A 26,935-nucleotide genomic window follows, 5' to 3' on the forward strand; every position below is an offset into this window, starting at 1 on the left:
TAGCAAGGATGAGCTTCGCAAGGCCTTTGGGATCAGCCTTAAGTGCTCAAAGAGATGAGGCAGGCAGCACCTACTTGTTACATGGACAGACACAAAGACCACAGAATTTTCCTAGGTCCGTCAAATTCTTTTCTGCTTCTTTCATGTCCTTATTGATTTGGTCCATTCCCTCTTCGATGCGTTCCAGTTGTTCTGATTAAACACAAGTATTTTATCCCCACAGAATGAAGCAGATGGAAAAGGACAAAGAAAAAAAAGACAAAAACTTCAGACATTCACTGTGACAAAAAACTGGACACCACATAGCAGAGCCGGTACCCAGTACCTACTTGTTACAAGGACATATGAAAAGGCCACAGCATTTCCCTAAATCTTTTAAATTTTTCTCAGCCTCCTTCATGTCTTGGTTGATATGGTTCATGCCTTCTTCAACACGATCGAGTTGTTCTGGTCAGGACAAAGGGATGACAGTGTGGAATGAATTGTATTTTTGTTTGTTTGTTTGCTTTTGTCTTCAACAGAACATGAAAAATGACCATGTAGAACTGAATTAATAATGACATTACAATGCATTAATCTGAGCTGATGCATTGTTGAAAGGATGTATGCCATGCTGGATGGCAAAGATATCTTACTAGCATGGGAAGAGTGAAACAAAGAGGAAGATGTTTGAAATATATTAATTTAAACAAGATGTAATGATGTAGAAAGGAAGGGTCATAAAGTTTAAAGTCCAGAAACATAGTACAGTACATCTACTTACTAAGACACCAATGACATCCAAGAGAAAGAAAGGTAAAGTGTTATTATTTTGCATTTAGGTATGTTAATACAAGAGAAAATGTGTCTTTCCATGGAAAATACTTCAGTTACTTATACTTATAAATCCCTTGGAATTAGGTGATTTTGGGCAGCGTAATTGCTTTGATTAGTGAGTAATTGCGTGGGAGAGCTGGAGTGAGCTCTTAAGAGCCATGTCTAAGTACTCCTTTTTCCAGAGGCTGAGGAGACTGAGACCTGCCACTCTGATTGGCATTGGATATTAATTTCTAACCTAAGTATGGCTTTGGAGCTGGTTTTCTTTCTAGTGTGGGTTCTGCAAATCAGGAGTAACCCCAGTGAACACAAGAGAATTATAACTGGCACAGGAGCCTGATGCTCACTGAAAGAGGACCACTAGCAATGCTGTTCATTGTCTCTGTCCCCAGAGGACCTTATGAAAACAAGCATTCAATGAAGACTCATGTTTTTCAGTGGGGTCACTTCTGATTTGTTCCAAGACAAGTTATCAAAGCACCAAGCCCAGTAACCATCCGAATACAGGCACTCTCTCCCCACTGGCATTGAACAGAATCTGGCTTATTTCCACCAGAGGATGATGTAGGGTTTTCTTAGTGACTTAGTAGCTCAGAATAATTTAATGTGTTCATCTCGTCACTATGAAAGCTGAGAAAAGTGGCCTAGAGGAACAGAATACCACAGTGTAAAATTGTAGGAATGACTCATCCGCTCATGTAAAGTCTGCAATAGCAATGCCATTTTATGTGGGTGGAAAGCCTCACCATTAATTTAATGAAGGATAAACTCAAATAAGTATTACATGGGATGAGAGAGTTACTTGGAATGGCATTTCAATCCAGTAAAAATTGTAACTATACTTAAAGAGGCAAAGTAAAGCAATTTCAGTAAAACACAAATACATCCCTATTCCCTGTATTGAATAGAAAAAGAAAATACAAATTTATAAGTGCATATTGATATCAGTACAAAACTCCTCCTGGCTTCTCTGGGAACATGAATAAGCCTGATTTTTTATTTGGGTTTCTATTAACAATTGAGGTTTAGATTTTCAAAGCTTTCTGGGAAATTTGGATACACAATTCCTATTAAAATTAATTCATTAATTAATTTATTAAATTAATTTTAATGGGAATTGGGCATCTCACCCCTAGAGGGTTTTTGAAAATCCTGGCCTAAATTATTCAAGCTGAAATAATTCAAATATTGCACTTGTGCTCTTTGTTTAATTATTGCATTCGGCTGGGCTTTGAGAAAGAAAAGTGCTGTGTATGTATTGCCAGCTGCATCTGCTCTTCAGCTGTCAGTTCTCATTCTCCTCAGCTGGATATGCCTGTCTCTTGTTGCCACAGGTGTTATTGATCCCAAATCCAAGGAAACATTTATAGGATCAGAGTTACCGGGTAGTGCCCTCTTAAAGAGGTGCATATAATGTGAGCAAAAGATTAGGAAACTAATAAGGAAACCTGAGAGATACACTGCACAAGGTCTGCTAGATAAAACTGCTGAGCCAAGAACCAGAAATACAAGGTTGGATTGTCTTAATGCACATTGTAATTTTACATTTTGGTTGAGAGGCTTTAGCAGAAGCTTTGGTTCATGTTTGTAGCCAGAGATTGTCAGACTCATCAGAAATGTGATGATGTAGTAGAAGGTGACACTCCTTCAAGTGCTCCTGCTCCTCACTGAGAGTCTTGCCTGTTCTTGTGTAGTTGGGCAACACTGGTTCTTGCTGTGGGAATGTGAGCTGGCTTTTGTGCTGGTTCATGCAGCATGATGGGAATTGCTAAATTTCTATCGTAGATTCCCACTTCCTGCTTGTGAGAGCTGTGTTTGCAGAGCCTGACTTGTTTCCAGGACTCTCAGTTAAAAGAAGACTATTTCCATGTGTGTGTTTTGATACTGAAAGGGACAAGAGGTACTGACCTTTCTTTCACTGATTTTGCTACCTGTATTTCCCTAACCTTGGCTGGCCAGTGGAAAATGCCAGGTAAAGCTGCAGCCTTCAGTCCTAGATCTGGTCCCACTGGTGGCTTTTAGTCAAAGGACATTTCCTTGCTCGGATGCATGTTCTCTGAAGCCAGGTATGTAGTAGGGCCTTTTGAACTTTCTTTCCCTGTTTTTTATTCTGCCTGAATAGATGAGTGCTAATTGAAGAGCATATTTGACACCAACTCAAAGATTTTCATTTAAATTATAGCTCTCTCCAGGAACTTAATTTATCTTGCTTAAGGATTTGTGTGTGATGCCTATGCTACTTCTGAATAGAAAAGGGACACACAACTAATTTATCTTCCATTGAAGGAAACTTCATCCGTGTAAAAAGCCCATGTCATATTTGTAGCCCAGAAGTCTAGACAGCTGGCTGCTGCTCCTAAAACCAATTACTAGTTAATGTAGTGGGCTGGATTGTTGACTGGTTTAAATTGACCTAGTTATGCTCGCTTCATGGAGCAACACTGATTTATACCTGTCAAAGATCTGGTGCCACAGGCAAGGAGATAGATTCATGAGTCTAACCACAATGACTGAGGCACAAATATTATAGAGGAATTAACTTAATGGGGTCACTCTGGATTTGTTTTAGTATAACTGATATTAAAATCTGGCCCAGAATGTATCACTGCTGTTTAGAAATCAGATGGCTATCAAAAGGTTAATATCTGTTTTCATAGATCTTTCCTGTTCCAACTTTGTGCATGGTATTAAAGGTTTTAGGGAAGACAGTCTGCTGGCGCATACTGCCATGAGCCTACAGAAATTCACACCTGCAAAAGATCATGTCCTTTATCTCCCATTTAGAGAAGCACTTTGAAGGCAGAGTTTAAACACCTTTTGATAGTTTGTTGCAGTATCCTTTGAATATACTACATCTATATATATGTTTATATATCATATATTATATATAAGAGAATTGGCATTCGCTGGAATCAGCATACACACCAGAGGTATGTTTCAATGAGATTTCTTTCTTTTCTGTTTTTTTTTTCCTTTCTCAAGGAAGCTCTGCTAATTATTGACCCTTTTTGCATATTGATATCCCTTTATGTCTGAGACTGTCACTTTGATTCAAACATAGTGGCCATATATCTTCTTCCAGATCTTACAGCAAACCAATGACATATCAATGACACACAAGCAAGGATATATTTTACCTCTATCATTATATTTATGAATTACTTCTTTATTAAAACCGTAGGCAACTGAGAGACCATAAGCCAGTCCTGTTAGTTTTATGGTAGCATTGTGGCGCTTTACCAGTGGGTCTTCATCAGGATCTTCTGTAACAGGTTGTTGAATCCCCACTCTGTGACTGATCTGGGGAAGTGGCTGGCAGTAGGAAGCTGTAGCAAGGGCATCCCTCAGCTGCTCTCTTGAGCAAACATAGCTGCCAAAGCATCTTAACACAGCATTGGATGCAGGACTAGGGCAAGACAAGTGTGGTGTTGCTCCACATCTGCGTACCCATCTGCAATTTATAATAAATGTTCCTTGACTAGTGCCCAGGATCTGGGACCTGGGCTTGAATGTCAGTTAAATGCATGTGGACAAGGGAACTTGCTCCTTTGCCTGGAGCACTGCTCAATGAAGTAATTTCCACTCAGGACAATTTTAATTAAAAAAAAAAAAAAGAGAGAAAAGGACATCTAAGAACACATTGTGATCATAATTTTATACCAGAAGACTGAATTTCAAAGAGAGTCAGCAGATTAACTATTTCCAGTGATACTTGATGATCCCCTTTTCTCTAAAGCAGAATCATATCAGAGCAAAGTACATTTCTAGGACAGCCTTTTCATAAATCCTGAGTCTTGACCTAGCTCCGCTTTGAAAGGCATTGCTGAGCACAGGTAGGAATGGGAGAAAGCTTGCAGGGAGTGCTTGTGAGCCCACATGTAGTTGTGCTAAAAATAAGAGTAGTCAAGGCACACCCTGCTTTTGTGGGGGATTCGTTTGTCTTTTGTTCTGCAATACATTTTCAACATAATGAATGTAATTTTCCCTGTAGAATCTGGAATAGTTGCTTTTTACCATTTTTATCTCTAATTAGCAGACTATTTCTGACTGTGATCAGCTCAGCTCATAGGTGGTGTTGGAGTGCCTCTAGCAACTTCACTTTTGCATCTCAGTGCCTATCAAGTTTCACGGTAGCTGTTGAACAGGAGATAAGCTGGGGAAGGGGCCTATGTGAGGGGCCATAATTTTGCTCTTTGATGGAAAGGAATGGTAATTATCTTTGTGTTTACTGCAGTTATTTCTCCAGTGCCATAGAAGCAGGTCAGCCATAACTCATACTAACTTGCAACTCATGCAAGAACTGTAGAAGTCAGCTAGCATGGGCACCATTGCATGGTATCAACCCTTTATTTGTAGAGTTGCCCAGTTATTCTAAAGTTTTTTCTGTGTACTGCAACTTGATGTGGCATACAGATCTCCTGGGTAGACTAAGATGCTCCCCATGTTCACTGGCATTGCTGATTGTGTATTTGCTGTTGATGTGGTGCATGGAGAAGACTTCAATTGCATTGACATATTCTTCATGACTGATCAAATTTGTGGATATTCCTATATCTTGCCTTGGATGCAAAATTACTGTGCTGATAGTGTCGTTATAGGAAAAGTTTCTCCCCTCCACACTGTTTTGAATACAAGAACAAAATTGCTTTGTAATAAACTGCATGAGGACATCATCACACAAAAAACCCCATCCTTGAAGGTCCAAATCTCTCTGCCTGCTGATACTCCAAGCAGAGAGTTTCCGTTGGGGGAAGAGAGCTACCTCTCTGGGACCCCTCTTATGTCAGTAATTCAGATTTATCTTCATATCCCCACTTCATACTATCAGTTTCATTTCTACAGTCTGCTTTTAACCAACACGCATCCAAATACTAACATAAGTTAGCGTATTTCAAAGATATAGTTAATGAAACAGAACAATTGCCACTGTTCAATAATCCTTTGCAGCATGACATTTTTAGTGTAAAATGTAAATATTTTAGTTTAAAGCATTATGTACATGTTTATATTTAAATAATTAATTAAGGGAGCTTGACTCAAGGCCAGGTTTAAAAAAAAGTAAGCATTATAGATGCACGTAGGCTCTGGGAAAGATTTTATCACTGATGGAAAAAAATCTCAACAAGGAGAATCGTAACCTCTTAGCTCCTTCCTGAGGGATCTCCAGGGCAAGAACTATGTTGAGCTGGTTTGTGTGACAATACCTCGTTCAAAAATATAATTCTTGATATTGCAGAGGGATTACTCCAAAAGCCCACTCAAATTCACAATGACTTCAAAGGGCAATGGAGGAGGTCTCTAGTTTTTATGGCAGTCCCATTGTCTATGAAATAGGAATAATTAAAGCTCATGTGAAGCTCCACATCTCTGGAGGTTCATAACAGACTCTGTGGTCTGCTGCACAGCCAGCTGTTCTAAGCGTTTAGGCAAGAGGAGCTAGCCAGACCAGCTTTATCATATAAATACCTAGTATTGTAAAATTACATTGACTTCTTTCCTTTTATGATCCCAAAGACTTCTGCTTATTCATGTCAGAAAATGAGTTCTGCTTTGCGTTATTTAGATTGAGATAATCTCAAAGAAGTTTTCTTTGTAAGGTCTGTTTAACTTCAAAGCAAGCAATTTTGTAAGGAAACCTAGAAATAGAGCTTCAAGCAACTGCAGAGATTAGATATTCTTATTCTGCTTGCTGCCCACTGGAAAGATCAATGTCATGTTTTTTGTCTGTTTAACACCTGATAATCTTAAGTGACTTGTGCAGTCATCTGAAAAGAGATCACATGGCAGTGTTAGCAAATTATTTTCTTAATCTGATAAACTGCTGAAACATCCATGAGTTGCACACATTACACTAATTACAGAGAGTTCAAAATAATCTTTAGCATATTTTACCCAAAAATGTAATAAGTTCTTTATTGCTAAAATTAAAAAAACAACCACAAAACAAACAACCCACCACAAGAAAAAACAACCCCCAACAACCAACAACAACAAAAAACCCCCACCAAACAGGAATTCTTACAGCTTCATATGGCTAAAATCGGCAAAACATAATTAAACATTTAGCATTGTACAGTAGTTACAGTATTCCCAGGGTTTGTAGCACTGTTAGTCTGTTTTCCTTGAGAAACCCCTAATGTATATTCACAAGTTTAATTTACTGAACCACTTAAGGCATGACCATAACAAATTTAAAGAGGCTTTTAAATTGTCAGATTCTTTCCTGTAAGTATCAGCTAGCTGCATCTCTGGCCATACAATATACATTTCAGGTTTCAGTGTCAATGAGAGTTTAATACTGAGTTCCCTGGACTCCAGAGAGGTCAGCGAGTCCAGTCTCAGCTCCTTGGCTCACACACACCGTCCTTCCTAGCATGACTAGAGAGTCAGTCAGATAACTTTTATGTACGGGGTTTAGCAATCATAGAACTCCAAAGTAAAAAACTAAATTCGGGGTTAAAAAAACAAAAGAGAAACCCCTAGGAATCTGTGGAAAAATAACAGTTAAAGAACAGAACATACTTTCCAAAAACTAAACACAAGGGAATTTATAGGAAGCACTAAAATTTCTGCTGATCTGCCTGTGAATTACATTGCAAGACATGCCTGGGTATTTACAGACTTTCTCTGACAATATTTGTGATTTATTTTAACTGTATAATTCCCTTCTGAAACAAAATATATTATTTAGACAGGTGCCATATCTGTTTCCACATAAGTAATTTTTGGTTTTCTATATTCAGTGTTAGTTCTTTTACTGCTGTTACTTAGGAAAAAAGATTTAGAAGACAACAAAATATGCTCTGTAATTTTTTTTCTTGTCAAGACAAATTGATGCAACAAAATTTGGTTAGGTTAAATTCTTTTCCCTGAAGAGGGAGGTTAAGAAGCAATGAGACATACCTAGAAAAGCAAATAGAAGAAAATGCTTTCTGTTTAGGTCCTGTTATTACTTTTTGTTCATGTTAGTGCCAGAGAGGCAGGGACATTACAGATGAAAAGGGTTCTATCAGGCTCTGCAGTCCGTTTTCCAACAACGCCATACCATTGCCTATAATCATTGTCTGGGCTTGATGAGTATTATAGCATTACCTCTGTAGAAAACATTTCCTAGAACAGTTTTGTATCATGCCATATAGTAAATAACAATAAGGTCTTTTTGGGGGCTGGTTTGATATAAAGCAGCAGAAATTTATACTCTGTTGGTTTGACTTCTCTTTTGAGACACCATTGTGTTGCTGCTGTGGGTTTGCAGCAATAGATAACACATCAGTTTTGTTGGGAGGGGAGAGGGGAAGCTACCTGCTTCTTTCTAATAATAAACAGGCAAAATAGTAATTTCCTGGAATGTATTGGATGTATCTGGGTCTGTCTTTGTCATCCACAGGCAGGGACTCATCTATACTTAAAAGCTCCTATATGGTCAATTGTAATGAGCTGACCACATCATAGCTTTTAATTTAAAATTTCTGTTATGCTCGCTGAGATGTCTATACAAATAGCAACTGAATTTTACCCAAGTTAAACCTGTTTTACTTTCTCTTGGGTTGCATTTAATGCATGCTTTTCACTTGTAGCTAAAACAAATGAGAAAATCACATGGCACCTGCATAAATACTGTTGGATTTTACACTTAAAAGTCAAATCTTCCCACTGTGTAGCTGGATCTTGACCCAAAGCTTGCTAAAAAAAAGATTATTTGGATGAGTTCAGCCTGCAGCTCTCTTTGACATTAATGGGAAACAGATCAAAAGAAGTTCAGACTGTTATGCAGTTATTGTACGTTTCTCTGTCAGACAACAAAGCTAAAGGCAAATAAATTCTCGGGTTCTCATGCACAACTACACATGTGTTTTATGGTCCTCATTTTCAGGATTGCACACAGTTAGTACACTACTTTGAGAATGGTTATACTTCCTTAGTGAAGCAATCTGAACTTACCTCCTTGCTCATCCAACATAACCAAAGTCCTGATACCAGCATCTTTACTCTACATCCCAATAGTGGTAGCAAGGTAAGGAGACAGAGGGGGAAAAGAAAGAGAGAGAAAGAGAGATCAGTGAGGGAACACTTAGCCCTAGATATGAGACATAGGAAGACAAAAGAAAAACAGTGAAAGGAATGACAAGGTCATAAGGGGCTGGTGGCACAGTCCAAAGTCCTTAAGACCTTACGTGCCTGAACACTGTACAAGGAACTGAGTCCTGTCAATTGTACCATCAGTCCTTCAGGGTTCACTGGGATACTGAGCTACTGCAGAAAACACAAAGTCCTGGACTTTGAGATTAAAATAATCACTTTACACAGGAGTAATTTCTAAAAAAGAAAGGGTTCATCTCCAAGTTCTCTGAAGCAGGAGAAGGGAAGAAGGGCATGTTGACACTGCAGGTTAACGTTCATTCTACAGGAGAGATTCCCAATGAAAATAGATATGGCACAAACATGTTTGGCAAGGAGGCATAGTGGTTTGTACATAGTCCTTGCAGCGCAGAACTCAGAAAGCTTATCTACTTAGGAAATCCATTTTAAAGCAGGCTAATATTTAATAGGATTAAGCCATATTTTTCAGCTTGGAGATCTAATAGATATGGGTTTGAGCCAAGTTTAGTTTGATCAAAAGACACTTACAGCATCAATGGACTTTGGATTGAGCTTGAAGGCAGGATTTTTAAAACACCTATGTGTTAATCCTACTCTCATGCAGGTTACTGGGAGTCTTACCATCACCTTTGTGGGACACAGGGCTTGAGCAAAAGCTGAGCAATTCAGAGCTCCCACCTGCCTACATCAGCGGCAGGGCACCTTTCACAAATAGTGTTTTTGCATGTATTATCATCACTCTGGGATGTGATCAGGTGTCTCAGGTTTCTGAGTGCTGCAATACTAAGCTGTATCACAAATGAGATTAGCTCCTTTTTAATTACAAAGAGGAAACTAGCTCCATTCTGCTTGAAGCAGTGATAATGTCTGTGAATAATTGACTTGCATTTCAGTCAGGAACAGATGAAGTAAAGTCCTCTCTGGCCTGACAGCTTGCTAGGGTAGTTACCTGGACATGTGCAGCAGTAATACAGCTGCTTCTATGAATGCGAAGCTATCCATACCCCTGTGAAGCAGATACTTGGTGGTGCCTATTTTGCAGAGGGCAGGGGAGATGCCCACAGTTGCACAGGAACGTGAGAAGCAGTAACCAGGAGTCCTGACCATGCCTCAGACCATCTTCCCACTCCTTCAGGCAAATTAAGGACTTCATATTACCCTTTCTTCTAACTGTCTTGCTCCTTGTTCATCTCTTTGTCTGGGAGCAGTGAAGTCTCTGGCCCTCATCTGCCTGGTCTGTGCTCTCAGGACACTCCCTGGCAGGCCTGCAGCACACTGCCCACAGTGGCTCAGCTGCGAGCCTGACTCTCTGCCACATTCGAGGTCTGGCTGGCTGGTGCAGCTGGTGCTTCTCTGCTTTGCTTCAAGAGGATCCTGTTTGATTCAAGAGGAATGTGAAGATGCCTCTTGTTGCGCTCTCGTCTGCCTCTTTCTGCTCTCCCATTCTTGTATTTAATGTCTACGTCACTGTACAAACTGGGAAAAACATCAATGTGTGCAGCCTGGTTTATTCTCTGACCTCCCCCCCTCCCCACTGCAAATCTGTGATGCTGCCCCTGGATACTGTGTGCATGTTTTTCGGTTTTTGTAAATCTTTGTGAGTTGCCAGGTGGAAAGAAAAAGCCTCCTGCCTCTCCCCACAGTCTACTGCTCCCTACTGTCCTTGGCTCAGCTATCTACCAGGTACCTGCCCTCTTCCTTCAGACTCATAATGCCTTTACTTGAATCCCAGACAGCTTTTATTTTTGCAACCTTTAGAAACTTAGGGTCTAAGGGTCATCTTAGCTTCACCTATTTAAAGTAAGGAAACAGCCTTTAATGATCTTACGTTTTCAGTAAGGCAGGTGTCAGATTTGCTAAGCACTGGATGGACAATAGCTTTTTAGTGTGCTCTTCCTATGCTCTTGGTATCCAAGGATGTTTTACCCCCTATATTTTTTAAACATATCTCATGCAAACACAAGGAGACTGCTTAGGTCCCAAGTCATCTTGTGTCTGAGTAAATATGACACAGTCTGACATAGAACCCTTCTAAATACTGGACTCAGAAAACCTGCCACTGGTGGTATGATAGTTGTTGGCTTTCAGTGAGTCAAACAGTCAGGCTGAGAAGCATTTGCTGCTCCTTAACCCTCTGCCCTTATTTACCTGCAATTTTTAACATCTGAGGAAATTGTCCTTATGCAGCTAAGATGTCCAGTGACCTTAATAAAACATATGCTGAGAGATCAACTCAGCAGTTAGACCTTATTATGGTTTGTATTTCATGTTAGATCCTTGCACAGAGTGAAAGAGATGCAATTTTCTTTCACTTGCCTGACCATCAGTGCCATTTAATTTTTTCAGGCAATACTATATCTCTTAAGAGCAGACTGCCAGAGCATTACTACTAATGTGAAAATACTAAAGGGTGTGCATTGAATATACTTGTCTGCATCTGAGGTCTAATCCAAAGCATACTGAGGCTAGTAAAAAGATGTTCATTGGCAAAGATGAGAGGTGATTCAGACATCAAGTGACAATGTTGTCCTGTTCCAAGTTTCTATTAGGCATTAATATTTAGCTTTTCACAAAAAAATAAACTATGGAAAGCCAATTAAAACAAATCACATTTGTGCATTTAAAACTGATCCAGACTTTGCTTAAAGTTCCATATTTCCATTGTGACTAATCTTTTAAATAGCTCAAAACCAACCATCTCTGTAGGACAGACCTGTTCTAAAAATGTGCTTATCATCCCAATGTCTGAGCAGGAGAGAAACGCTCAGTGACTGACTCTTAGTGACAAAAGTCTGAGGCATGTCTGGAAACTTCAAAACCTCTTCACTTAAAGGAATATAGAGGAAGAAATGTGCCACAGAAGTGTGTCTGGGGCCCAAACACAGACAGTGATGGGATTTTCTGCATGAAAACTATCACAGAAACTCCCCCTGGTCTCAGTGGGGACAGGTGTCACCAGATGCACTTGAACTGGTTGCTTAGAGAGTGTGTAACAGGAGGTGATGAAAGCTGTATTTGTGACAATCCAGCCCAGAAGAATGTGTTTTACAACAGTCAATCATAAAACCTTGATAACAGGCTCGCAGAAGAGCCACAGTCATGGCAGGGGCCTGGTGACCATGCTTTGATTTGTCTGGTCCTGGCTTAGGAATGGTTCTCACCAGCATCAGGGAGATCCTATGTGGGAAGCCATGAATGGATAGAACTGCTAAGGTCCATCTTGTTATGAAAATGTGTGCTAATAATACACTTTCCCCACAATTAGAGTCTTCCTTCCTTTCTGTGCAACGAAGGAATTTCTTACAGTCCTCTAGTCCTTGCACAGGCAGTTCTTCATTTAGTTTGTGGCAAAATGAGGATTCTAAAAAAATAGGATGCTAAAGGTTGCTCAGGCTAGAGAGAAGAAAAATACATCTTTCATAGGACCCATGGAGAACATGCCATTTTAATCCAGCTCTCAAATCAGAAACAGCCTTCTCTCTCTAGAGACACTTTTGGTTCTCCTTGTCTTTCTGATGCACTTGAGAGGAGAATTTGGACTGCTGGATTTTGCCACGGTACAGCAAGCATCTCACACTCTTGCCCTTTAGAAGAAAATCGCACAGCACAAGTTGCTTTTTTTGAGGCATTAAACTGACAGCTCTGGAGTTCCTCTGTTAATCCATAAAGCTGGTACACTGTGAATGGTAAAACATATAATGTTTCCCATGCAGTGCTCCAACACACCCACCCCTGATTCAAGGAATGAGAACATACCCAGCCCTGACTCAAGCAGAGACTGCCATGGGTTGCAACCCCTTTTTCTGCAAAGACCTGACAAATTTTGCACACAAGATGACCCATCAGAGCAGGAAGTCATCACTTTCAACTTTTAAAAATTAACATTAGAGGAAAGAGCACCATGAATATAGACCCCATAAAGTTTATGGAAGTATGACCTTTCTGTAGCACTAAGCTCTAGTGTTTAGAGAAAAGCAAACCCGGTTTGTGTTCAACATGCTTTCCGTGAAGCCCATGCTGCAGTTCTCCACTGGAACACAGGCTATGCTACCAATCAGAAAGTGAGAATATATGATTTAAAAAAAAACTCCAGGCTTAATTCAGCTTTTAGATACATCATCTAAGTATCTAGAAGTCTGTTAATGCTTCAGTGAAGCCAGTTTAACAGCAAAACTAGGACCACTGTTGGAGGCTTTAATGGACATTATCATCAACCTTCTGCAACAGCTTTTTAAAACTTTTTTTTATCAGGGTCTCACTCAGAGCAAGTTGGCAACAAAATGTTCACTGAAATTTGCCCAGCACTTTGGAGAGGAAATGCATTGCAGTATTGTTTCTTATTGTTGCTGTTATCTCGCTGAATTTCCCAGGGTGGGAATAAAACTAGGAAGAGAATTGGGATGACTTCTTAAAGGGCCCATCAGCCCCTCAAGGAATACAATGTGTTGCATCCTATGCCTGCTACAAAACGCAGCTACTCCAACTTTGGTTTAGCCTGAGTGGTGATTTTCATAACAGCAGAAGGGAATGATGTATCAGATAGATAATCCAAATTCTAGAAATCACTTTCTCTGCATTTCAGGAGATATCCTGAAAAACAGATGTACACCGTCAGTTATGTGAAGAACATATGAACTTCCACTTTGATGAAGAATTTTGCTTTAATTAAAATGGATTTCAGAGTTTGTTTTGAATAAATTAATACAGACAGTGATATACCAGGACAGACTGACATTGCTAACAGTTCCTAGATTCACTAAAGAGAAGTGTCAGCACCCTAAAGACAAAAATGTGGTCAAAGAAACATCTTTTAGTTATCCACAGTAATGCATTTCCTCAGCTCCTGCTCCAAGTTTGCTATCACCTTGTTAACACTGTAGTATCTCTCCATGCCTAATTAAAGTCATGTTACTTCTCAGCCTGTTAATTTACCCTGGGATTCAGATCCTCAGCCGATATGAATCTGTGTACCCTTACTCGAATTCTGTGTGCCTGGTTTTTATCCAGTGTGATGACCCTGATTCCAGTGCTACCCCACTGGCTTACATAGACAAAAAGGTATAATCCTGTGTGGGAAGAACTGAGACCAGAATTATGAATCACCTTCCCCTATGACAAATATGTATTTCTGTGGAATTACACACATTAAAACACTTTTCTGAATAGAACTCTTTTTATGGCTAATGATAGTAAAGGGATTTTTCAAATTAGCTTTGACAAGCTTCGGACCAAACTCTGAATTAATAGAATATATTTTTCTTTTCTTTTTCAGACTAAGGAACGTTTGACTGGGATACTAATGTCAGGGGAAACTCACTTCCCAACTGAGAATTAAGAAAGTTAGTAAAATGGCATACCATGTGTTCAGTGTTCTGTGTACAGCAGCATCATGAGGTTATCAAACATTTAGAGCTTACCATTTCAGCTTTGATATATTAGTAACCTTGACTCTAACTCCCCAGCATATGAGAGGAGAAGATAATTGTGTCTGGATTTAAATGTACAAAACAGCTCTTTTGTCTGTACATGTTGCTAAGTGCTTTCCTGCTGGGCTTTCTGTAGTACTGATCTTGTTCATATTTTTTCCCTTGCTCCATCATAGCTAGAAACCATCTATTTTTTCCACCCTACAACCATTGATTTTCTTTAAATGCCATGGTTGTTCCACTGGAAGATGGTAGTAGACTCATGGCTTTTCCTATTGCATGTGTTATTCTGAATTTTATAAAGCTGGCTCAGAAGGTAAAAAACTTGAACAAGAAAATAAGAAGGTCAGCTACAAATTGTGTATTTAGTCTCACTTCTCAGTTAATTTTGATTTTATATTTTGGCCCAAACATTGCACAGCATCATTATAAAATACAGGTATTTATAGCAGTTAGTAGCTGAGTAGCTCAAACGAACATTGGTCAGTGTAGATGTAACTGTGTTGCATGCATATGCTGGGCACCACAGAGCAAACTGATTTTTGTAATCTAACATCTCAGTATGTAGCTGCCTTGGGGCAAAGCGGTAGCAACTTTATGACAGCCACTCACCACTTCTCCTTGCTTCCCCTGTTGTGCTAGGGCTGAAATATTCAGCTTCTTGCAAAGCTGGGTTAAGAAAAATAAGCAGTGGTAACAGATTTGGTTTTCCTTGCTGACATTCCCTGGGAACAGCACCAGGTCTTAGTCTCCAAACTCAGTCATCCTGGGCAAGGAGAGCACAGTCTTTTGGGGATGTTGGTTTTGTTCCCCAGGCTATGACCTCCATTTCAGCATTAAGGATGCCTTATACTGCTATAGGGTCTCCCTGGGTGGACAGCACCCTTCTATCTCAGGAATGGAGGCAAGTCAGACTGTTTATTCTGTATTTTCCTACTATCAAACAAAGCGGAGCCAACCATTACAGAAATTCATACATATGTATATAGTAATAATGCTTTAACTATGGAGGAATCCTTTTCCTAAGGAATAACAGATTTGCAGTATCAAGAGAGCAGACTAAAAAGCATTCTTCCACTGAGAAAGAATATTTTCTATCTCCACCTGTCTAGTGAGACAGGTTCTGCTAAGCAAAGGACTGTAATTGGATTTTGGGGGTCTATTAAATCAGCAGAGCAAGCTCGATTTCAAAGATACTCACCATTTGTCTTGTCAGTATAAAATCTCTCACTCCTTAAATGCTGCATTCTTCTAAAAGTACGTAGGAAATGGGATGGGAGTAATCAACCAACTGTTTAGACCACAGAAGAATTTTAAATGTCCTTTATAGTCACATTAGTGAAAATTATATTCAGCTCACTTTAGAAGAATTCATTGACTACTCAGTGAGTGTTTTAGAAGCTTCCCTATTTGGACAGGAAGATATTGTAGCATCTGAATAAAAGCCAGGTTCAGAGAGATGCTGAGCTCTTCCAAGAAGCGCTAGAATCCTACATAAATTCATTGGCAAATTCAGCAGTCCCAGTTCTCCTCCCACTTTGCCATTTGCCATGATTTAATACTGAAATTCCAGTGGCATTCACAATATGCTGGTTCAATATGTTAGGAAGACTCAAGCAGTGCATAGGTCACAAAAATACAGCTCAGGAGAGATGGGGCTGATATTTACTGATGACTTGGCCCTGAGCAAATATTTTCCCTTTCCTGCACCTCTCTTTCTTCCCACTCATCATCTGTCTTGCCTATTTAGATCACAGGCATTTTGGGGCAGCAGGCTCTCCTGCCTTGCATTTGTGGAGGTACCCATGTGAGACTCTCTTCCTTGTCATTGAACTGATTTCAGCAGAAGCTGCTTCTGGCATAGAGATGACATAAAGTGATGGTTAGAAATGGCATGTCCATTGAGCAGCAAAAAGGGACAGATTGCTCGTGAGACAAGAGCATGTTTTGGCAGCAAGGGGCCCAGATCTGAAATGTTTGTGGAAGAGAAGTGACGCTGACTATGTTCAATGACCCATCTGTCTATCTGCACAAGGAAATTTAATTTTGTCTCCGCTGGACTCCATTGATCTCCACAGTCATGATTGATTTCAAGGCCATGAAGCCTACGGCTGGGCTTGTGCTTGTTCCTGAACATGGGACCTGATGTAATTTTCTTCCCATTGTCTCTGCTGGAGACTCCTCTGGTTGTCAGGAGTACTGGGACTGTCAGTGCTGATGGCCCTGATTAAAAATGTCACCAGCTCGGGAGCCAAGACTCACATGGTGTCTGAAAATAATATGTCCTGTCAGGCAGGAGCAAAGTTTTCCACCATCTGATGGCTGAACACTCTAAACTAAACTGTGTTTGGGTATTTCCAACTTTTAAACTCCTTTGTTTTGAAGATGGTGAAATGAAGCCTAACCAAATTGTTTTTTTCCCTTCTGGGAGTGACCCCTCCAGCCAGGTATAAGCTGTATTAGCTGTAAGGACCAAACCTGGGTCCCCTTTCTTAGCACTGTGGAAAATCAGAGAACTTCCTTTTCCAAAGCTATCGAACTAGGACATCTAGTGAGCCTTGAAATCCTAATAAATGTTTCAGAGATACATAAAGTGGCATATAAATGCTGTGGTGAACAATGCTCTACAAATAGCTGCAAGCGTTTATGGAGAGGGAAGTATTTAGAGATGACAGGGCAAACAGACCGAGGGCCTTTCTCACCTTCCCCACTTGCAGTGTTATGGCAAGGACATCAGAGCGGTGTCAGCACGAGGCTCCAGGAGCTCTGCAGCAAACTCAGCCACTTGTCCTTGACTCCAGGTCACCTTCAGAGGCTGCTTGCTTGGCTCAACTCAAGTGACCTGTCTCAATGGATACTCAGGGATGGGCAAAACAGCACCTCAGCAGCTGGTCTGCAGTGTGGCACTTGACAACTAGGGCACAGTGTCTTGAATGACCATCGTAAGAGGGTAAGGATAAGGAGGGATGGAACAGCACATGAAGCCATGGCCATGCCCTAGCAATGTGAGTTAAAAAACCCCCACTTCCAGTGTCAGATTCTCCATCAGTTTTTCTCACAATAGAAGTGCAAATAAAATGTAAGTCCTTACCTCTTCAACAAGCTGCAGCATTCGACGGGTGCTCTCAAGGGACTGAAAAAAAACAGAGGAAAAAACACTTGGCTTTGGCAAGACACAGTTTCCAACACTAATGTGCAGGCTCATGCTGACAGTATCTTTTTCCTACACTTCCCTCAAAATCAAGCCATCACCAGAGTACTGGTGATCTCTTCATCTTCAGCTCTGTGTTACAGCTTACTAATGCAGCAGTTCCCGCTGCATCCTGAGGCAGCTGCAGTCTCTGAGGCTTGCACTCCCCTTGCTCACACATTGCGGCAGTAGTGCTTGGAACAGCTGGTGTTCCACTTTAAAAATAAAGACTGTGGTTTTCAGCTCAGACTTTTCAGAGACCTAATTGCTGACTTTTAACATTTATAAGTTTTGGCAGATTTAAAGAATGCTCAGAAAAGATTAGATTGCTGCTTTTTGCTCTGAGGCCAGTCAAACTGATGCAGACTCTAATACCTAAACTAAACTCACTATCAATAAATGCCTTAATCTAGACTAAACATGACATTAAATTTTACCTCGTCTCATTTAATTTCCAATTCTACTTTTAGTGGAAAGCTAATAGAAAACAGAATCAGCTCTAGAAATCCTTTGCTGGATCAGCTCCTATTTCTGGGTATACATCCAGAAATACCATCAAACCCATCCCCAAGTTTCCTGTTAGCTATTGGTCTCACTTCATCAGCAAGCTGGTCAGCACGCCGCTGCATTTCTTCCAACTCATTGCGCATATCAGCGTCTTCCGCCATTTTAGCTGTGTGTGTATTTGTGGAAGCTGCAGATCAAGGATTTGCACTCAGCTGCTTGTGAGCCTGGAAGACAGCAAAAAGGGAAAGAAACAGTGTGGTTAGTTCTCCCTGACTCACAGAATTCTGCTTAAATGTCAGTCCCACAAAAGTGCTTTAATGACATTAATGCCTTCAGCCAAACTCTTTGGTTCTGGGTAGCAATTCCTATATAGCAGAGAGCACACAGGTTTGTTCAAGTTGGTGTTTTGTCACTGTTTTATTATTAATCACTCTCAAAGAATAAGGATGTATCCTTGTCATGTTCTTTGAGGAGAATCCTTACCTTTTTCTTTGCCTTTCTAATGCTATTCATATCAAAGCTGGAGACTCAGGAGGTATTTTTTGCTACCAGAAACAGTCTTGAGACCCATTCATTCTTCTCTAGAATTAAAAGCCTTAACATGAAGGAGGTCAAGGTCAAGTCTGTGTCCCTCATATCCTATATTTCAGCTGCATTGCTTGGAGGGCTGGATGCTCAGCTAATAGATCTTCCATGAAATCAAAGACAATGAAACTTTGCAGATTTTTATTGGCTAATGACTTGTCCACCATGCTCTAGTTCAGACTCTGAAATACTATTTACAGCTAGACTGGGAGAAGTTGTTTACCTGGGAGAATCCTTCATTTCAGGGGAAGTGACAGCAGGACCTAACTGGTATTTTCAACTTTTCCCCAAAGTGAGTCAGATTCTGATTTTGGTTTTCCCTCTCAATGCAGAACACCACCACTGAACTCATCCTAACCAGAGAGCACAATGCAGCCCATTAATCCTAATTTGGGTAGGGTTTCTTTTTTGTTATAAATTCGAGCTAGCTCTGTTTACTGAGCATGACTTGATTAAGAAAGGTGTGTCCTCCTACCATCTGTCAGGTCTTTATAACAACAACACTGGGTTATTTCTTTGCTTGTTTCAAGCGTGGCACATTGCAAATTACTGCTCACTGATTGTTAGATTTGTTCATTGCAGGAAAACCTAATTCCAGGTGCAGAGGAGGTGGGGAAGTTGTGAGGGACTGCAAATAAACAGCCATAAAGCACTTGCCATCATGCTCAGTTACAGAAAGAGGACAAAAGCACCCCCTTTCAGCAAAGCTGCCCTAAGAAGGCAAAATCCCAGGGGCTATTTTCTGTGCTGTCTTTGTGATACATGCAGCCTTTATGAAACAAGATAAGTCAGGGCAGAGCCTGTCTCTAAAATTTTAATAATAATAACTCTGTTTAAATGGAAGTTATTATCTTTTGAAGATTAATCTGTTCCTCCCTTTGACAATGCTCCCTGTCAGGACAAAAGGAGTATGGGATAAGCAGGTACAGCTGAGGGGCAGGGAGGTTTCCTGGATCACCTCCTGTTTACTTAGGAATGTATAAGGAAAACAGACAGCTCCTTCCATTTCCTCTGCAGCTTCAACAACGGACTTGCTGTTTTTCTTATCTAAAAGGGAGTATGTGACCTTCATGCTTTTGCATTAGCTGTGCCCTCACTCGTGGTTGCTTTTCCTCTCTGAAGCTACAGAAGGAAGAAAGAGTCAGCCCTGCAGCTATTGGCACAGCATCTTACTTTCATCACTGAGCACATCACCACATCCTTGTCAAAGGGAGACTGACATTTTGTGATGGGTCACACAATGTTTAGGAGCCCAAATGTGTGCTGGAGAAGCCCGCCCACCCACTTCTGCCAGCTGCATGGTCACAGCGGTGCGAAGGACCAAGCTTAAGCAACTCATCTGCAGCCCCAGCTGATGCAAACACGGAGCTTAATTTCATGGCTAATATTCACACTGATATCAAGCACTTCAAAGATGCTCACAAGCAGCAGTACATAAGCTTTACAGAAAATGGCATGCTCTGAGGATTAGGAGGAAAAGATGAGCCAGGAATTGGTCTTCTCCTGAAGGCCATGTGAAAGTGTGGGGACACTCTCAAGGCTACCCCAACGTTCTCGCCTCACTGCTGCACTCGCATTTCCTTTTGTGGCACATCACGCAGCTCCTGGAAGACACTGCTCCTGATCAGCAAATGCAGTATGCTCAGCTGGGATAAAAATAAATTATTTTTGGTAAAGAACTGCTCTCTGAACTCCTGTCCCACTTGGCACAGGCTGGAACTAGCACTGGTCACTGCTTTATAAATTATGTTTTTTTCCAGATTTAAGCAGAACTCAGCATTTACATATTTCTGGCACAGCTTCTGCAACAGAATATCAGGATTAAGTCTGTGGACCTAGTTTTATAATATTTAGTTAAAATATTCCCCTCTGCCTGGATCCCTCACTGCACTTGTGCTGGCAGAATAACAGCACTGAGCTTTAGCAAAAATCAGGACAATTTAGACAAGACCTTGGGACTGATGTAATTTATACATACATCTGGCTGTGAGGGGCAGGAAACTGGTTCTGTGTTATGGCTATCCAGTAGCATCTTCCTAGCTGCAAGTGGGAGGTGATTCATCAGTGGGAGGGTGGGATGCTAACAGGGAATTTGGTTCAGTCTCTAGGTATATCCCATGTGAGCTGAATGATTACAGACGTGTAAGCGAGTGAAGGTGATATGAGTGCTTCTTCTAACAGTAACAGATAATACAGTCTGTTTGTCAGTCACTGCAGATAATAAAAATGGCACAGAAAATTCAGTGCTTAAGTAGATTCCAGCCTGACTTTTGATCTTTTACTTATTAGTTTTTGGTCATGAGCCAGTGTTGATGTTGGGTGGTGCAAAGAAGAAACAAAGTAGAGAAATTTTGTGATTTTTCGTTAGAGTTACCCTTCTTGGCTAGTTAGAACCATTGGTTGGCATCTTAAGCGACAGATGCATTCTATTTTGCATCAAGCTGAAAAAAAAGTCAGAGGTTGTAACCAGAAAGCTGTTTTGTAGCAAATGATCAAACTTGACAGGTTTATTGAGATTGTTTGGTATTTGTAAAGCACTTAGAATGGATTGAGAAATAGCAAAAAGCATTCTTCCAGACAAGTCATTTTACATCAAGTTTTAGTCATAAACAGAAGTGCCCTGCAGCAGTGCTGATTCAACTTTATTTAATAGAAATCTGTACACAAGAATCAATAAAGGTTACTGATTTGCACACGGTATGATAAAATACATACATTTTGCAGATGGCTAGGAATAAGTTAAAAATTTTTGCTGATTTTGCAATTTGAAGTGTGGAATGGGACAAATCAGAGATAGGATTTTCCTCAAAAAGCCCCATTTTAGGCTGAAATTCCATTCCAGTGTCATGAATTTCCAAAAACAAGCCCTGTTATCAATAAAATCCTGTTGAGAGATGTATGTTTTAAAGGGAATTTTTTCTCTACAGTACAAATAAACTCTTTTTCCTCTATGGTGTTTCTTAGGAACACCTTTATGAAGTCCTCTTGATGTATTAAAACATTGAAACGGAATAATTGCAGAAATGGCCAAGAAAAGGTAAACCGTGAGGGATTTGCTCTCACTGATTACTGGACAGACTTTCAAAAGCATAAATTATCCGTCTGTCTTGGGCCCACTGAAACCTGCTCTTATTTCGGTAGAATGAGAATAGGCCAAAGATACTATTGAGGACTCTGGGTAATAAGTTCCCTGCTGAGTTCATATTTTTTATAACAGCTGACATTTTACATTCTGTTCTCATTCAAGCTGATTTGAAACAAGTATCAAAATGCTATAATTGCCTTAGGAAACCCTAATATAAATGGAAATAAAGTATCCAACATGTACTCTGTATTTTCAACATAAACTACGTTTTATTTTGTCTGCTGTCACTGCAGAGATGACAGATCAGAAAACCGAAGTTGTGATATATGTTAAGCTCTTTAGATCTAAAACTTCGATTAAAAAAAGTTGCTACAGAAGTTACAGCCAGTTGTACAGACTTAGTCAGTTTGTGTTTATACTTGCAATAATCATATATACAAATGCAAGCTCAAAATTTCACAAGGACCTTGGTTTTTCCATTTCAGAAAAGGGAAAGGAAATCCTCTGGGTTCACACTCAAACATACAGGGTGCTCTTTTAAAAGAAGACAAAAGTCCAAACATTGCTGCAAAATACTGTGTATTTCACATACCAACCTGGGCTCTGTATCTTCTAGACAACACAAGCCACTTTGAGGACTTGAGTGACTTACATCAAATTCCCTGTCAACCAGTCTTATGCATTACGTAGTGCTCGTACAGAAGCACAACCAACTAAGGGTTAAAGAAAAATACAAAGGGAGACTGGCTAATGGAAATGCATTGCCTATTATACTTTGAATTCTGCATCTGCTATTTTAGTGCTCAGACGCAATAAAGAATCTCATAGAGAGAACATTGTATATCCTTATGGAGTTATACTGATGTCTAAGAGAGACTTACATATATCCCCAGAGGAAGAGAGATACAATGAGTGACCTTTGAAAACAAATATTTGCTTCACAGTGATATAAACACTTCATTGCAATAAATATAGGAAAATGAAAATGCTGCAATTTACTGTGGTGAAGGCAACACTGCAATAAAGTGTTCTTTTTTAAGCACTCTCCCTGTTATTAAAGGACACATCTATTCTTCCCGTGGATATTTGTAGCCAGAGAATGACTGCATTGGTGTATTCTACTGAAAAAGTCGGAGTCGGTCAGTGCCACAATTTACACTTCTTTCTTGTACATTTGAAAGAACGTTACCGCAGTGGTGTGGCATTAGTAGAGCTGCAGAAAACTCAAAGAGACACTTTAGATTAAGCATCTCAGGATAGATGTTGAGCCATTTAAAACTGGATGTTGAGTTGCAGTTACTCTTGTTTCATTTTTAATTTGGTTGTTGGTAGGAGTAGAAGCACATACTGTCAAAGGAGGGTGATAAAGTTCAGCTACAGATGAAGAGGGTCATCCTTGTTCCCCGGTGTTGCCTTGCAGCCATTCAGTTGGCTCCCTGGGTACTGCACAATGCATGTTCAGCCATCACAGGGCCAGGCACAAGGCAGCTCTGGGGCTGCACAGGATCCTCCTCTCAAGGTGCACATCCCTTTTCCTGCTGCACCTCCCCAACAGCTATCACTGCTCAGGGGTAGCAATCTACAGCTCAGCTGCCCAGCATGTTGGGCATGTCTTTCACCACCTTCAACAGCCTTTCCTAGATGGGCTTTTTGCAGCTGAGTTATAAGAAATGCACTGGCATTAACGCCAAAGCTCAGTCTAGACCAGAAACTGCCTGCTAACACCAGTAGGAAATGAAATTACATCAAAAGTGAGAAGCTGGTGCAAAAGGATGCTTAGATACCAATACCTGTGTGCATTGCTGACACCAGCAGATTCCCCTTGAAATGGTGTTGAGGATGTAGAGTATGAAGGCAGATTCTAACAAAACACCAAGAAAGGCGTGTGTGTGCTGCTCATGGTCAATGTGACAAAGAGCAGCTGGTGAGAAATTATTTAAGGGAGTTGGGAGCATCCCTTTTATAGATTGTGGGCTCTCAACAATGGCCCTCACAAGCTCTAACTCTTCTGCACTTCAGCTTCTGTCATCTCCATTTCACCCAGAACTCACCACAATTAATATCATCTAGAATAGAAACATTTCCTGCTTTTGTTCTTATTGTATTTTAATTGATTTGAAAGCACTTGGAGAACAGATCAGCTTATTTTGTAATAAAAAATCCTATTTAAAGAATTTACACTATTGCATAAAATATAACAATGAAAAATTACTCAAATTTGTTATTTAGATTTAAGTTTTAAATAGCTTTGAAATAAAATCTTGAGGAAAGTCTGCTTTTTATATCAATTCTGCAGTACAGCCTATTGCCGGGATGTAGCTTATTCACAAGGTTTTCAGCAAAGCTCTCATTTCAAAAGAAACACCTTTGTTATGTTTGTGTTACTGATTAAGCAAAAAAGCTGCCTCTGTGTTTCCATAGGGTATGTTAGCATTAACCTGTGGAACAGACACGTCATCTCTCTTATGTTGATGTCCCACAGTGTGTTGCTTGCAAACCTCTGGGCCTGGCCTGACTGAGTACAGTGATAACCGATTTCACTCAGATTTTTGCCTCATATTCGGTAAAGAATAATGCCTACTGGCGAGGGCTTGTCAAGGAGTGACGTTGGAAAAGACGGGCACTGAGATCTTGCAAATCTGAATTCAGGAGAAGCAGGCAATTTCTATTTTGTCACTGTCTTCCTGCATTGCCTTAGCTTATTTTACTCTCAAGGCTTGCTTACATTGCCTGAAGATAAGTCTCCAGAGCTATATGAGATGCTGTAGGTATTTGGTTTCCCACTGCTGGCTGTATCTGTCAGCATCATACAGATGTCTTGGATACCTTCTGATAGGACTGCTTGTCTGTGTTTAACAACTGAATCTGTCTCTCATCTGTACAGTATGGATAAAATCCTTCTTTTCCTTCCCACCTTGTACTCTTTTTTTTTCCCTCTACTTATATTGCAGGTGTTTCAGGGCATGGACTGGCACTTGGTTTGGGGATGTATGTGGTGCAGGACAATGAGGGCTCTTGGATAAATGCTAGTGAGCATGATGTTGTATTCTCACGCTGCATATCTGTGTCAGAACCCATCCCTAGCTGGATCAAGAACTCTCCAATCAGAAGCCAAAATGCAGGTGTTAAAGTATAATTAGACAAAATTATGACTTCTGACTATTTGCTGAATGCATTGGAAAAAGTAATTGGAAAGCAGTTTTCCTATGGGCTTGTGTTGATCTAATGGTAAAAAGCTCAGTAAAATGATTTCTTAGTGTCAGTGCAATTATACAGCATAAATGTTCTACCAGGGGAATTAGTTCTTGTAAATGTGGGCACCTCTACCCCTGGCAAACCCCTGATCATTAGTGGGTAAATGAGTGTGATTGTGGGTATGCACAGTCGCAGCACAGCAGACAAATTGCGTTGACACAACCGCTCTGTGCCTCCAGTTTCTGCAAATAGAGAGGTTATGAGCAATACATCCCACACTCCCCCTCCCCAGGTGCTGCAGCCAGGGGCAATGGCAGGTGGAAAAAGTTGCTGTTGAGATCTCGGAGAATAACAGGCAGTGATAAAAGAAATGCCTGAAGCCACCCTATCCCAATACAAAACAAGTCATTGTTGTCATGTCAGTTGTCAGACAACACTGCTGTTTTATGAGGCTCCAACATGTGCCTGTCGCTTTATCAGGCTCCTGCACCAAAAAAACCAAAAGCACAGAGCAGCCATTTTGTAACAGTTTCACTTCAGAGGAATAACAACTTGACTTTCTATCCATTTTACTGCTAACAAAACTGCTTTAGAAAATAAACCTTTCAATGTGTTATCTCTTTGCAGTAATTTCTACAGCTATGTACCCACACATTTTTCCTGTTTTTTTCACTTTCCAACAGCAACAGAAATATATTGCAGGCAGAAATGTTTGTTTTGTCCATCTGGGAGAGCAACCAGCCAGAGTGGTGGAGGGCAAAGAAAGAATCCATCTTACCAGGAGTGGGTGACTCATCTGGAGGAGCTGCCAGCAATACAGAGGACAATGAACAAGAGACCTGAACTGAACAGGCAGCTGTGAGTCTAATTCCATTCTATTACAGGTAGCTGCCTCATACAGCTTCATTTATAATTTAGCAAGCTATGAATTCTATGAATCTTACTGTGTTCCCATTAGTTCTGAGTCCAGACCGTCACTTCTCCGGTATCCAGAAGACATTTACCTTCTAGCACAAATTAATCCAGAACCAGAAAATAGCACTTTGTTCCAGTGCCAGTCTTGTCTTATGGCCTAAATAGTTTATCTCCCTCCCAGCTCTCTCCTTTTCTCTTTCTGAGTTATATATAAACAGCAGTCATAACCTTTCTCAGCATTTCTTATGGCATGAAAGTTTGAACTGTGTTCGTCCTTTCTTGGTAGATGAACTGTTTGTTGCCCTGATTATCCTAGCAGCTGTTCCAGTTTGTTATGCTGGTTCAAGTTTGAATTAGTCTTCCCTGGAAAAGGGTGGCTGGCATTTCACAGGGCATTTTGAATGAAGATATAGGCTTTGCTCAAAGGTCTTAGTGCTTCCCTGTCCCTCCAGGAGATACCTGCTCCAAAATATCCTACAACCTTACTTGCCATTTGCATAGATGGATCTTGGTGGCTCAGGAAGAAATCTAGGTATTAGTAGAGAGGATTAAAGAAAATGTCTTGACTCATGACAAAACTATTTATGTTCTGTGGCCAGAATCTGGGAGGAAAACAAAATGAATCTGCTCAGCTGGAAGATGAGATTTCTGACTGTGTCACAACCTTCAGTGAAACCCACACCCTGAATTAATTCAGGTCCTCCTCAAAATACTCACACACCATCACTGCAGCAGTGACAAGCAGCCAGTCTCTCTTCTCTGTGGTTGTCTTCCAACCTAAGTTTCTTTACACTGCTTCTAAGCCACTAAATCCGATTAATGGCCAATTTTAGAAGCTAGGGGTGAAAGTCATGCCCCATTTCAAGCTGGAGGAAGTTTCACCACTGCTGTTAAAGGGGTCAGGCTTGCAGATGGGGCCACCAGATAGCAACATGCTGGTAAGATGCTAACAGTGCGTGGAGGGTGAATGGCAGAGCGTGTGCACATGAGTTTGTGTGCAAACATAAAACAGGAAAGCTTGGCATCTTAAATGCTTTTTCCTAGGGCTCTACCTGCCTTCTGTTTCTCTTAGATTAATAGATAGATAGAGAGAATATAAATATAAATATAAATATA

The 26,935-nt window shown here is 40.4% G+C and overlaps 1 protein-coding gene across 2 annotated transcripts in view; it reads right to left on the reverse strand.

Annotated features, from left to right (window-relative positions):
* The window catches only part of SNAP25 (synaptosomal-associated protein, 25kDa), a 30,380-nt gene extending 12,113 nt beyond the window's left edge, over positions 1-18,267 (reverse strand). The window contains exons 1-4 of one of the 2 annotated variants that reach the window (XM_010193074.1): positions 18,129-18,267; positions 17,434-17,475; positions 8,758-8,806; positions 75-192 (exon numbers count right to left, since the gene is read on the reverse strand). In XM_010193074.1, the coding sequence (XP_010191376.1) occupies positions 75-192; positions 8,758-8,806; positions 17,434-17,475; positions 18,129-18,200 (281 nt within the window). In that variant the 5' untranslated portion in view covers positions 18,201-18,267. Of the gene's footprint in view, positions 1-74; positions 193-329; positions 448-8,757; positions 8,807-17,433; positions 17,476-18,128 lie in introns of both variants that reach the window. The other variant, XM_010193075.1, reaches the window with a different exon arrangement.
* Between the last annotated feature and the right edge of the window lie 8,668 nt (positions 18,268-26,935).

This window comes from Mesitornis unicolor, unplaced genomic scaffold (genome assembly GCF_000695765.1).
Source record: "Mesitornis unicolor isolate BGI_N332 unplaced genomic scaffold, ASM69576v1 scaffold41979, whole genome shotgun sequence".
Classification (NCBI taxonomy): domain Eukaryota; kingdom Metazoa; phylum Chordata; class Aves; order Mesitornithiformes; family Mesitornithidae; genus Mesitornis; species Mesitornis unicolor.